General features: G+C 39.6%; 1 protein-coding gene, 1 long non-coding RNA gene and 1 pseudogene across 2 annotated transcripts; 1 reads left to right on the forward strand and 2 right to left on the reverse strand.

The window, feature by feature from the left end:
- The first annotated feature begins 4481 nt into the window (after window positions 1-4481).
- Window positions 4482-14072, forward strand: LOC138774224 (uncharacterized). Its single transcript, XR_011360273.1, has 5 exons — window positions 4482-4630; window positions 4854-4946; window positions 5450-5654; window positions 10350-10476; window positions 13381-14072. It is a non-coding gene; the product is annotated as an uncharacterized lncRNA (long non-coding RNA).
- GJE1 (gap junction protein epsilon 1) lies at window positions 5285-10196 on the reverse strand. Its single transcript, XM_069954918.1, has 3 exons — window positions 10158-10196; window positions 9267-9449; window positions 5285-5680 (listed from the first exon to the last, which is right to left on the reverse strand). Exons 1-3 carry the CDS (start codon window positions 10194-10196, stop codon window positions 5285-5287), a joined length of 618 nt encoding a protein of 205 aa, XP_069811019.1.
- LOC138774618 (U2 spliceosomal RNA) lies at window positions 11747-11866 on the reverse strand (annotated as a pseudogene).
- Window positions 14073-14800: the final 728 nt, after the last annotated feature.

The raw sequence follows: 14800 nt of genomic DNA on the forward strand, positions 1-14800 counted from the left end.
CCCTCTGTCCAAAGAATGAACGTGTTCATTCTTTGGACGGACAACGGAATCCGCCCGTGCATAGAATGGAATCTATGACACGGGCGGAGACGCGCGCCTCTATCAGTCCGCCGGTGGGTGCCAGCTGCGGAATGCACAAAGGGTTATCCTTTGCCATTCCGCAGTGTGCACGTACCCTAAATCTGTAAGTTTACCCTGAGGTACTCTCACAGAGTTTGTAGAATTTCACGCCATACCGTGATCTCTTATTGGGACGGAACTGGCGGAAAAGACGTGTCTTGGGGGGCAGCGTACGCTACACTACCCCCAGACACGTCACTGGATGATGAGGACGATGAGGATGAATGGAGGAACGAAGGATCCCCCCATTCATCCTCACTGGCTGCTTCGGTGTCGGAGGCAATAATAACGTATGCCTCTGACGCCGAAAACACCCTGGGGCCATCTTTATACGGGGATTGGTATATGGGGTATGCAAATGTGTAATGTAGTGCAGTGTAAAACTTTATTCCGTGTAGTGTAGTGTTTTTTACGTGTTATTTTGACAGTAAGAAAAAATATCCCTACGCCAAGAAAGGAGCTGCTGATAAATGCCGCACTTATGTGCGGCACTCATCAGCAGGCAGTGGCGGTAGGATATAGGGGGGAAAAAATGCCCCTACGCCAAAAAGGAGGAGTTGATGATCAGCGGAGCACTTACGGGTGATGCTGATCAGCACTCAGCGACGTTAGGGCGCAAAAAAAATAAATAAAAAAAATTTGGAGAAAAAAAAATAAAAAAATCTTTTTAACCCAAAGCAACTGATCAGTGAATGATATTCACTGATCAGCCGCTAGGGGGCAGTAGAGCCACGCTGCCGGAGATTGCCGAGGCCCGCCGAACCCGAGGACCCGAGCGTTTCCGACGCTGGACGACCGAACCCGGAAGTGACCCGAAGAAGACGCGAGGACGGCGCGGACCGCAGATCGTCGCTCCGGACGCCCAGATCAGGTGAGTATGGTACACCTGCACCACACACACCTGTCCTGCACCCCTCAGCTACCTAGCTGAGGGGTGCAGAACCCGACAAAACTGTTTTTTTACAGTTTGATCGCCATGATGGGCCGGCCGGTACTGGCCGGCCTATCACGGCGATCGTGGGGGTGGCATCGGCGCCATCTTTTCCCAGGACACTAATGGCGATTGGTGCTATCTCGGACAGCACCAATCGCCATTGCTTTCCGGGTCACCGATGACCCGGAAAGCTGAATTTAGCTGCTATATGCTGATCTGTATTGATCAGCATATAGCAGCGATCGGGCGTAAGTATACGCCCGTTTGCGTTAAAGCCCACCCTGCGGGGGCGTATACTTACGCCCGATGTCATTAAGGGGTTAACCATCTGATGAGTTCTTCACAGTAGATTGGTCGGTGAATGTGCTTCCAGAATATTTTCTTTTATTCTTTGGCACAAAGGCTTTTCGAAGCTGTTCATATTCTGCAAGCTGAAATGCCTCCTCTCTTACGGTATCAATAAATGTACAACTTGACCCACAAAAAACAAGCCCTCACACAATTTCACAATGATTCCCTTCCCAAATTGGCTTGCAGTCTTAGCTGACATCAAAAGATCCGCTTGCTGTGGATATGGCCCATGCCTAACAAGTTTTGTGCATTAGCCCTATCACCCTGGAGGAGCTGCATATCACATTGTGGCGTGCTTATTCTTCCCTCAAACACCTGTGAGGTCTAAATGATTAACTGCAACCCTAGATGATTTCTTTAAAGGAAGGGGGGGTGCATTGTGTCCATACTACAGAAGCACTGAAAATGCCCATGGAGCAAAAGCTATGCTAAATGGTGTGAAATGGTGCTTCTTCCCTTCTGAGCCATGTTGTGTGCCCAAATAATGCATATGATGTACTTCCATTGCGAAAGAAATATTCAAAATTATAAATATTTGTTTTTTATTTTTGTATACAATATTTAACATTTAAATAAAAAAAATACCCAAGAAATGTAGAACAAAGTAATTTAACATTACAAGAAATATTTACATATAAAGACGGTTCCTGAGGTTACAACTTAAAACAACAGCTGATTAGAAAAAATAGCTTGAAACAATAGATGCCCTTTCTTTTTTCTTTTTTTTTTTTAACAAGTTGGATGGATAGTTGATGAGTCCTGAAGGTCACAGAACGAAACATTGAAATCTATTCATATAAAATGTGAAGCATCATAAAACAGTAAATCATAGAGGCAAGATATCTGTCGGAAAGCTGGTTGGCAAGAGTAATATAGCCGAGAAGTGATCAACTCAAACTAATCAATCGGGTTCATTTTGGTAACGGAATGACATTTTTTAACCTCTACCACATAAACGGCATAAGAAAGCTGGTGGTGGTTCTTGTAATAACATGTTGAAATCTTTTTGTTATATTCTGTTGTTATCACAGCATTAATAAATGACAATGCATTTAAATGCGATTCCACAGATAAATATAGGATGTAGAATTTTTGCTGGTTGGGTCTGCCCAAAAAAAAAAAAAAAAAAAAGCACACCACATTTTGTTGCACGGATAACCCCTGCTGTTCTCATGCCGACCTGTGAATAGTAAATCCTGGAAAACCTCCTTAGGCCACGGCCGCCCAATGTCTTTTTTTGGCTTTTTTTTTTCCGGCTGTCATTTTGCGGACAAACAACAATTGGTGAAATGACAACCGTTGTTTTAAAATGACCGTTGTCTGGCTGCGAAATGACAGCCATCCAACAAAACAGCCGTCAAACTGCCCAAAAAAAAAGTGTGGTCGAAGCCTAAAGCTGACTATAAATTAGCGATTTCAGATTGCAGTTTGACTAATCTGTGAAGCCATACAAATTAGACATTAAGGGCCCATTCACACTACCAAATAGGCGACGAAATTCCGCTCATAACCCTCACCTATGGATTTAGTGCCGAATACCACCTATCTCTTTCAATGGAAGGCCCCGCATGCTTCCTCTTAAAGAATTAACATGTCAATTCTTTGAGCGGAGAGGCACGCAAGACCTCCAATTGAAAGTCATAGCAGGCGAGATTTTAGGCCAAGTCTGCGGGGTTTGGAGCAGAATTGTGGCGCAGATTCTGTAGTGTGAACAGGCCTTAACACTATTAGCTAAAATAACAAATGTTCGATAAATCGCTGAATTGATCTGTTTTCTGGTCCGGTATTCTATTGATGAGATCCGTCATTTGGCAAGAATGACTTTGTAACTACAACACTCAACAAAGTCTCTAGTGGATGGTAAGTTAAACTGTTGTTTTTTGTTGTTTTTATTTTTGCTTGTTGCTATCACTTTTTATGGGTTTAAAGTCTATGAAAGCAATCTGCAGCCATTAAAGGCCTGGTTCAGCGTATGTCTGCCGTTAACTTTCATGGTTGTCTCCTGCAAGTGATTTTAGCGTAAGCATTAGGCTTAGCATTTTCAATCATTTGCTGATATAAACACCAGGGATACAAACAAGTGTAACACAGCATTTCAATAACAATACAATTTGAATGTTGACTATTACAAATAGAAAAACATAACATATTATTCTTATTGAACTAAAAAAGATCAGTCATTCATGATTGCAAAATCACAATGCTTGGCTTTTTGACTCTCATAAAGATTCAGCATGATAATTCACTGCAAAAGTTGCATTTTATGTTGAATATTCCAGTATCATGGTTTCAGACATTCCTGGCTAGATTTATTAGGGTAAAATGAAGTGTATTTAGGCTATGATCCCATATATTTTATAGAGAATATGTAATTGACTTCACTGACTTATTGCTTTTAAAAGGGGTACTCTGGTGTTATGTTTTTTTAATCAACTGGTTTCAGAAAGTTATATATATATTTGTAATTTACTTCTATTTAAAAATCTCCAGTCTTCCAGTATTAACTGCTGTATGCCCTACAGTAAGTTGTTTATTCTTTCCAGTCTGACACAGTGCTCTCTGTTGCCACCTCTGTCCATGTCAGGAACTGTCCAGAGTAGTAGCAAATCCTCTACTGCTCTGGACAGTTCCTGACATGGACAGAGGTGGCAGCGGAGAGCACTGTGTCAGATTGGAAAGAATACACCACTTCCTGCAGGACATACAGCAACTGATAAGTACTGGAAGATTTGAGATCTTTAAATAGAAGTAAATAACAAATTTGTATATCTTTCTTACACCAGTTGATCTGTAAGAATTATTATTTTTTTTTTGCTAGAGTACCACTAAACAGGGTTTCAGTATATAATTGAACTGATAAGAAAATAATACTTGGAAATGGAAAATGAGAAAAACATCTAGATTTGTTTCTGTCCACTGTGCATTTAAGTACATAAACATGTTAAAGGGAATGTGTATCCTAGATTTTCTTTTACTGATTAGAGTCAGATGCTAAAACTTGTTATTTTATTTTAATCTGTTATTGTTGTTGTTGTTATTATTATTATCTGATATTATTTTCTTTCTTCACAGCATTTAGTAACATGCTTTACAGCAAGTCTCATGGACATAGACGACAATAGACACAGAGTGCGCTCTGTGACCTGTGAAGAGGTCATTCCACAGGGAGCTGCTATTGTCTCCACAGACACAACAGGAAGTCTCAGCTTAGTTTTAGCCCCAGTGGTGAGAATGAAAACTGCAAGATTTTAGGATTATTTTATAATATAGATAGAAAAAGTAGAAAAAAAAAATTTCTAACATAAAAATATTTAAACATTAGGTCGTTTTCTGATGACACATTCCCTTTATGTGCACAGTCTTTGGTTTATTCGTCAAGTTTAATATGTATTAAAGGACATTTTATTGCTGAGAATAGTTTTTGTGAGCAACTTTTTTTTCCAAAAAGATGCAGCAGTTTTTTCCAGTCTCCCCTATTGATAAATAAAAGAAAATTGAACTCTTTTCAATCACAGCAATAAACCTGTTTTCTACATGTCATGTAAGTATTACTACTACTTTATCATCAACTAAAAATGAACCTTGCAAATCAATATTGGTACTTTTCCTTCACCCTTTCAGCCACATCATGTGTATGAATACACAGTATATATGTATGTGTATATATATATATATATATATATATATATATATATATATTAGCTCAATATGTACATATATTTCCAGTCAAATATAAGTTGTTAATGTCGCTATGGATAATATAGCGCACATAAAACCCTGCAGTAAAATTGCAGATATGTCATGCTTTGTTGCATTTTAGGCATGATTACGTATCTGAGCATCAAAAACTCAATAGGTGTCAGATACAGATACTGTAGGTTACTCATTGGTTAAGTATCCCAAACGCCTACAAAGTATCTCAAAGATTTCAGCTACACACAGTACCATTGTAATTACAGTAAATGTATACATAGCAATTAAGAAGATTGTTTTCTCAAAGTGTTCTGGTACCATGCATCTGGTTAAATTATATTTTTTATCTAGGCTTCCAGCATCGCATTTGAAAATTGGATTTACTTGAAAACCAAAGAGATGACTTTGTAGCCAAAAGGCTACTACTTCCAAAGTAATCCTTAACAGTACGGAGATAATATAAAAAACGGTGTAAACAGGCTTCTGGAGAATATCTTCTTGATCGATACTTTTACAAGCTGCATAGAGATGGAAAACTGCTCCTGGAACTAACACGGTAACAAGCTGTAGGGCCCAAAATACCTGAAGACAAAAAAGAAAAGTTTTTACATTTGCATACATAGTAAATACTTAAAGTAGAGTTGTCATTTATTTATTTTAGCAAAAATCAAGAATACATGTGATTTTAAGAAGCTCTACAATAGGTTTTATTAGGCAAAAAAAAGCCTTTTTCTGGACTCAAAAAGCAGTTTTCCAGCCTCCCCCTCACTTCTTATCTCTGAATTATCAGGCAAAGTCATCATCATAACAGAGGAGCAAAGTAAAGATGGGTTTGCTAAGTCCATTATAACCTATTAAGGGGGAGGGGCCAAGGGGATGAGTGAGCAGGGAGAGGAGACAAGCAGCTGTACAGTTTAGAGACTGTCTGGCCACATAAAATGCTGGATTCAGAGGTCAGTAAGGTCAGTGCTTATCTAGGAGCTTGGTGAGAGATGATTGCAGGATGATGTGCTGTGCAGGGCTGCCTTTTCTCTTTGGGCTTACTCAGCTTAGGCAGCGTTTCGGGGTCCTCCCCTTTCAGAACTTGAGAAAGGGGAGGACCCCAAAACACTGCATTATCCAGACTAGATCCAATTTGTTGTGTGAAATACGCCGGAAAATACGGTATACATTTATATATGTAGTTATGGTTATTTTTGGTTATGTAGATGAGCATGGTTGGTGCACTGGCGCACTAAATTCTTCTCCCATTGACAAAGCATCTTACATTGATAGAATCTTCAATGGGAGGAAAATTCAGTGCCCTTGGAGTGTTAGGCCCATCCCCAGTGCACCAAACATGCTCATCTACATGTAACAAAAACTGTCTATAACTACAGAATGGGACGGTGGATTTCTAGACAAACACCAGGAGCTTAAATCAGCGTGGTGGAAGGTATGAAAAATGTCTACCAGCATATGTGCTAGTACATTCGCTTTAATGCAAGTTAATATATGTTGGTTTAATTGAGGAGTTTAGATGACCACATGTATAATCTTACCATAAATGTCCCATTAAGAAATATTAATATGCAGGTATAAGACATGGAATGTAACTTTAACTTGTCTATGGTCGTAAGGGACAAAGTTTTTTTTTTATGGCAAATGACATTTATGTTGCTACTCGGGCTAAACTGGTCATTTTAAATTATTTACCAGCAAGCGTCAGGCTTCACACACAGTTACTCCTTGTAGTGCCCTGATGGTGGCACTGTTGTACTGGTTCTCAAAACAACTACCACTGGTTTAAAAAGAGGATAAGTGTATATGTGCTGCTTTCTGAGGTCAATACATTGGATCCTATTGGGAGGGTCAGATCTGATGTTAGTCTTGTGACCAGATACCACAGGATGCCTTTAGAGGTCTTGCAGAGTTCAGGCCGCATCAGATCACAGTTGTCTGGGTGCATAAAAGGGAACTATCCACGTTCACCTCACAACAGTGTTAAACTGCTCCTTCAGTCAGATCAATTTTCGTTCATGCCTTTTCACTTTTGTAAAGTTTACTATTGTCGGAACCCATATACATGTAGGTCAGTACAAATGTACAATAGGTCCAGCATGCAGCATTAAAATTATCACTGCTGCTTGAGTAAAAACCTATGTTGTTCAATTGACTTCATGCGACTTGTTCTCACAGTGCTTTTATTGTAGGAAATCATACTGTGATCATTTTATTGTCAGATTCTTATACGTTTTTTTTTTGTTTTGTTTTTTTGGTGGGGGGATATTGTAACTGGGTGGAGCCATAATTAGTTCAGGCATTTAACCTCTGAAATGTGATGTCTGGAGAAGTGACCATTATCATAATTTGTGCACAAATATACAATATTTCTTGTTAGGAAAATTTAACATTCTTTTCCCAACAGGATACTCCCCGAATACATTAGTCAGCTAGCACCAACAAAATTGTCAGGTTTAATCAACTAATAAAGTATGGGCTCCCTTACATTACACAATCTTCGGCCATCGATCAACAACATCAGTGCTCATTTGCATCCCCTATACAAGCCACTTTTAATTGCATCAGGAGGCTGTATCTTTCAACTATTATCCTTCATTGCTATCTGCTGCACGTCCACTATCTACACAGAGAGATGCAGCCGATGACGTTAAATTTTACCGCCTTTCAAAAATGCGGGTGCTTTCCTGCTTAGCCGATCACTGTCACTTTTACACTGGGCGATTAATGGCTGAATGAGCGTTCCTAAAAACACTTGTTGCCGCTAATCAGACCATGTTAAAGAATAGAGATGAGCGAACCTGGAGCATGCTTGAGTCGATCCGAACCCGAACTTTCGGCATTTGTATAGCGGTGGCTGCTGAAGTTGGATAAAGCCCTAAGGCTATGTGGAAAACATGGATATAGTCATCGGCTGTATCCATGTTTTCCAGACAACCTTAGAGCTTTATCCAAGTTCAGGAGCCCCCGCTAATCAAATACCGAACGTTCGGGTTCGGATCGACTTGAACCCGAACCCGGTTCGCTCATCTCTTTTAAAGAACCCTTGGATTTATATATATCATAAAGTAACACTAAGCCAAATATGAGCAGGCTTCAAGCACCTATAACGCCAATAAGGTCATGGTCACCTATAACGCGAATTACAGGTCATGTATAAGTTAATACAACTCCATATTATTATTATTCATTCCAATGTGCCATACGTTATAAATGGTTACAATACATAGCCAAAAAAATAATGAAATAAACATGTAAAGGATGATTGACACACTGGTACAGAGGGAGAATGAACACTTCTGAGTGCAATGTGCCACCATGTGCTCCTTTTCCTAGTAACACAGTTCAAACTAGTATCACAGCTTCAGTTCATTACAGAGATATGACCGATTGTGGTTTACAATGGGGTGCTTTTGGTTTTTATAGGGGCTCTGGTGTCTTTAAAGTCAAGAGGATAAGAAATCCATCCTTAATATCAAATATAACAGAAACATTGATGGAGATTAATAGTGCCAAAAAGAAACAAGTACTTTGCTAAATGTAATTATGGACCAAAAAGAATACAGGTTTTTGGGTAAAGAAAACATTCTTCCAAAAGTTCCTGTGTAAATCACTGATATTATAAGTTAATGGTATTTGTAATGGTGCATTCTAATTTTCGTGATAACTATTGCATTTGAGCGATAATCAGCTTGTGTAAACACAGCGAACGATCCAGTGACAAGCGAGAAATTTAATTTTCAACATGTTCTCAAGTCATTGTTGGTCGTTCGCTAAAAATTCGCAGATCGCTTCGTGTAAACAGTCTTTAACTATTTACCCTTTGTGTGAGATAGGCTTAAGCAATCTTAAAACGGTCACAATAACGAATTTTCCAATATATATATTGTTCCATCTAAATGCTGATCATTATAAAAACACATTGTTGCTTCGAAATCGGTAATCGTTCGATTGGGCAAATTATCGCTCCGTGTGAACACAGCATAAAATTACTTAATTTCATTAGGTACTATCATATATAGCTGTTTCTAAATGTTTTAGTTGACATATAAAAGAGGCTAGAAGGATACAGAGGAAAGGGTGAATTTTTATTCAATATACACACATATAACTAAAATATAACTGACATCGCTATTATTTCCCATACTTAACAACCATCTTGCCTCACCTGTGGCGTTATCGGTCGAAACTGGTTGTAGCAGAAAAGATTTACTTCCCTCTTGTCAGGATCGCAGCTGAAATGCAAGGCCTCATTTCCATACACGGCAAAACCCAGGACACCAAGGAAAAACATCCGCACAGATCCGAAAAAAAGAGTGTGGAACTGGCCAATCACTGTTGGAGGTCTGAGCTTTAAAAATAATATTATTATTATTGATTTTTGAAAAATAAGCTTGAAGAAATAATAATAAAAAATATATAATAATAATAATAATAATAAATAAATAAAAAAATCATTCCAACTTACATACATTCTTCACTGATCACATGTTATTTCAGGTTTTCTTTTTTTGTGTAAAAATGACATATACAAAACGCTTAGACTAGATTCAACATAGAAATTGTGCTAGAAAGAAAGCCCACATATGCTCCTGTAACCAGCGTGGCTCTGGAGGCCTCGATTGCTTACTGTATTATGTCAAAGAAGAGTCAGCAATGTAGGAAAACAGAGCAGCCGATTTAGCCATTGTTGTCCAACATACAGTTGATAGAAATCTCCAGATACACCCTAGCAAATAAATAACTGGAGGCTGTGTTACAATGACTTTGGAACATCACAGAAAGCTTTACCTTCTACAAAACGAATACCTTGTTGGTTAAAGACCTAAAATTCCAAATCGCATACACTCACCACAATACATGGCTTAGACACAAATATTCATAGATCATTGGCTAAATTTCATAAATTATACTAAAAAGTAAAGTTAAAAAGACCATTAAAATAAATGTTGAATTGCAGTTTCATCTGTACTGTTGACTGCAACAACTTCTAAAGTAAAGCACGCAAAAAATTCATTATTACCTCCATCAGAGTGCTATGCTATCACTGAATACTCACACATCCTTCATAGAAGTTCTTGATATAATTTAAAGACATCTCTTGTACAATGTTATCTCGGTGTAAATCTGAAGTTATTCATGTCTCTCATTGCCAATTTGCTGTCACCGTAACCAAGTTCACTGTTATTGCTCTCTCATGACCCTTGCTGTACAAAACTCTTGTGACTGCACATTTCTCTTTTATCTCTAGGCCCCAATCAATTTACTCTCTCAGGACAAAAAAAAAAAAAAAAAGGGCAAAACAAAGCATAGTACACGTGGTCAGCTCTGTGATGCCTAGCAAACTCTGTCAGCAGAAACCTCAAACCAATTAGAAGGTAAGAGGAGAACAGTTATATGCCGATCTCTGACAATGACAGAGCTTCTCTCTGTCCTCTATATTCCTAGAGAGCAAATTTAAAAAATACAAAGTTACAATTTGGGGCCTTTTTTCGGAGAAGATAGCCAGACCTTCAGATTATAAAATCATATGATGTGTGTAACTTTAGACTAAGTAATTCAATACCAGGTTGAGTTGCCGCGATTAGGAACACACACAATCATTTGAGTTGTAGTCAGGTATAGAACATAGAAACCCCTTGTTTGGTAGTTTGCTTTTTATTGCAAAGTGGATATTCCAAATAATAAAACTTCTCCAAATATTCATCTAAAATGTTGTCAAGTTAGCACGCATAAAGAAATAACAGTAAGTTGTAAAACAATATAGTGGCCGTAAAGTATAAGTTACTCACCAACCTCAGTCCAGGTGTTGTGTTGTTTGGACGACCCATTTATTCCCTGTTTTGGGTTGGTTTCATCCTGTTGCTTAGAATTCCCAGTGCGATCTGGAGTAACAGAGCCAGAGAGAGCCATATCTCCGCCATCACTAATCCGTAACTTGTACATGTAAAAGAGTCATCAGTACGGCCTGAATAATTGTCACCAGCATAATATCAAAAAGCCACATAATATTCCAGCATTAGCGATCGATTCTCTGATTGCCTGTGTCGTGCCCTGCTAATGCCCGAGTCACAGAATAGGAAAGAACCATGGACTCTATAGCAGATCCACCAATACAAAGGTGAACTGTACAATGTGTCTGATGACAGTCATGAAAAGCATCATGTGACTCTGGGGCTGAAAGCTCTTTACACGATGTTGTTCACACAGTTGACAAATTCTTACCACCATTGCATTTGTCTAGACTTATTATTTAATATTAGTTAAAATATATAATAGTATACAGTATATTTGTTAGGCTATGGATTTTGATGTAGTTTTGTGTAAAACTGAGTGGAAAATATTTTTACTAAGCATGGGAGATGTGGATAGCGCCTTTCCCTAGGATGATTCTTACCAATCTTCTTCTTTTTGGAAGCACTGCAATACCAGGAGAGGACAGAGAAATGCCTGGAGAAGACAGAAAAAGCTATTTTTCCATCTCCCTGTTCTAAAAATCCATTTAAAGGGGTAATCCAACGCTACAAAAACATGGCCACCTTTCCCCTACTGTTGTCTCCAGTTTGGGTTGGGTTTTGAAACTCAGTTTCATTGAAGTAAATGGAGCTTAATTGCCAACCACACCTGAACTGGAGAAAACAGTAGGGGGAAAAGTGGCCATGTTTTTGTAGCGCTGGATAACCCCTTTAATATCGGATCGGATATTAAACATTAAACTGATAAGAACAGATACTACACTTAATCTTAGACAAAAGGCTGAGAAGCGATTCTTACAAACCTTCTGTAGTGACCCTAGAATCTACCAAGTGAAACAAAGAGAGGGAGCTCCATTTGTCATCCCTTAGCCATCAAGTTGTAGTCGTCATGGTTGTAAGGGCCTTAGGTCTATTGGTAACATTTCCTTGTTTACACATTATATTACTAGTTTAAAAAAAAAACAAACACTGTCAGGAAGTGCTTATAAAGTGCTTTTTTCCCTGCATTTACTACTGCATCAAGGCTTCACTTCCTGGATAACATGGTGATGTCACTTCCTGGATAACATGGTGATGTCACTTCCTGGATAACATGGTGATGTCACAACCCGACTCCCAGAGCTGTGCGGGCTGTGGCTGCTGGAGAGGATGATGGTAGAGGGATTCTCAGTGTCCCTCCAGTGCCCTGTGTCCCTCAGTGTCCCCCTGCCATCATCCTCTCCAGCAGCCACAGCCCGCATAGCTCAGGGAGTCGGGTCATGACATCATCATTTTATCCAGGAAGTGACATCACCATGTTATCCAGGAAGTGACATCACCATGTTATCCAGGAAGTGAAGCCTTGATGTAGTAGTAAGTGCAGGGAAAAAAGCCCTTTATAAGTATTTCCCGTAATAGGTGTGTATTGGGGATTTTATAACTTTTGGGGGGCAATATAATACTTTAATAAAAATTTTTCGCTGGACTTCTCCTTTAACTATAAGGGGAAAAAAACAGTAATACCACATTCTTTGGCATAGATGCCCACCATTTCAAAGCTACCACCAATGCATGCAATATAAAGTATGTGTAAATATAGCAGCTAATACACTCAGAAAACTTTAAGGAGAAGTATGGTGTTTTCTAAAATCCGGCAGCCTGCAGGGGTAGGGGGGAAGCTTATTTCAATTACTCACTTACCTCACCCAGTGCCCGCAGTGAGCAGCTGGAACGGCCGCGGGACCCCCTGGCTGATGGACTGGCCGCTTAGCCAATCATTGACTGGCATGGCATCCCGCCCCAGTCACTGACTGGCTGAGCAGCCAGTCCATTAGCTGGGTCATGACGTGGACACCCTGGAGATCCCAGAGCCCAATTGGGGTCCCTTGGCAGCTCCTGCCGCAGGCTTTTAGAAAATGCTGTCTTAAAGGGGTTTTCCAGGAAAAATTATTACTTAGTCAGGCTTCTGATGTTGCAGGGGACATGACAGTGATGTATACTTACCTGTCCCGCTCTGCCGCCGCTGCCGGTTCCCGAGCTACCCACTCTGCGCCGCTGTCAGCATTTTGAAAACATCTAATTACATACCGCTCCCACCAGAAATGGTTGCCCAGCTTAAAGTCTATAGAAACGGCATCATTGGATGTTATGAAAACATGCGGGCGGGATGGGACATATTCTGCGCCCTGGATAGACAACCAACCCCTTTAAGAAGTGACTGTGAATCAATTTCACCACTTGGTGCAAATGAAAATGACAACCCCCAAGAAAATAAAAGTTTTGCAGATGGTGGCCATTGACAATAATTTTGCTATTCAAATTGCACAGGTAGTCCAGCTTCTTCAAGGTGGCACATCCATATGTGGAATCACAAGAGCATGGAGCAGGTACCAGGACATGGGCTGTTACATGTGGAGAACTGGCCAGGGTTGTAGAAGAGTATCAAGCTAGCAACAGGACTAGTATATCTGCTTGAGAAGTGAAAACTAAGAAAGAGTTTGAGAACCAAAGCAAACTTTCCTTGAAAATACTGTTTGAGAACTGAACTCTTTGAGTTTCGAGCAGTTTGAGAACGGAGGTATCACTGTATTGGTATATTTTTTTTGCATATTTAAATTTTGGGGGCATTAGTGGAGACTCTTGATTGAATTGAGTACTTCATTGGAATTTTTTCACTGATCCCCTTGAGTTAAGTGATTACTGTGTTTTGTTAGTTGATTTGTAGTTGCCCCAACTAGCCAGAATCCTGCTCAACACTGACGAGGGGCAAATACCCCGAAACGGCTGTCTGTGGATGGATGCCTGCTTTGGCAAGCCTTTGTCATGTCGCAATACTCGCACCTTGAGTTACACTTTGAAACAAAAGGGCCTGTTGTGTTTCCCTATTTATGTCCAAATACTGGCAACGGAGTGCGACTTAAGGGGCTATCTATCAGGGTGGTGTGGTGCTCTCCCCATCTGGAGGCACCCTGAGGCAAAAGGCTAGAGATGTCTGGCTATTCCCGTGTTTTGAGACTCGCAACTGAGGCTCCACAGACTTTTTTTCTCTGATATCCTTGAGTTCAGTGATTCCTGTGTTTTTTTGACCACTGTATTGCCTTTAAATGTATTGTAATAAATATGTATGTTGTATGTGCAGAATATTGGCTGACTGTGGGATTGATGTAAATTGTGAGAACCTCTTTTGTTAGGCTGGGTTCACACGGCGTTTTTGCAATCCGTTTTTTTCTTTTCATTCGTTTTTTTTTTTCAAACGGATGAAAAACGGATTGCAAAAACGGATGCATTTGTGTGCATCCGTTTTGATCTGTTTTTCTATTGACTTCCATTATTAAAAAAAACGATCAAAACGGATCCGTTTATTTGGACGGACACAAAAACGTTGCTGAAAATATTTTTTTTGTCCATTTAAAAAAATTAATTTGTTAAACGTATGCTAAAAACAAAGTGTGGACCCAGCCTAACACTGCATCATGACTATGAATAAATAATAATGAAGTGGTTAATTTAAAGAAAAAGAAAAATCAACAAATATCTATGTCAGAAATGTCAGTGTTTAACTGGGAGTTTGGCAAGAGAAAATTGCAGGATGTAGTGTTTTGCTCTTTTCTCCTCTCTGTGCTTACTCATCCCCCCTCGACACCTCCTCTCTCCATAGAGCATAATGAACACAGAAATCCTGCTTCTTCTGAAGTGTGTGGTGGTGGGGGAGGTAGGAAAACAGCTTTTTGAGTACAGAAGGAAACTC

The sequence above is a fragment of the Dendropsophus ebraccatus genome, chromosome 15, assembly GCF_027789765.1.
Source record: "Dendropsophus ebraccatus isolate aDenEbr1 chromosome 15, aDenEbr1.pat, whole genome shotgun sequence".
Lineage (NCBI taxonomy): Eukaryota > Metazoa > Chordata > Amphibia > Anura > Hylidae > Dendropsophus > Dendropsophus ebraccatus.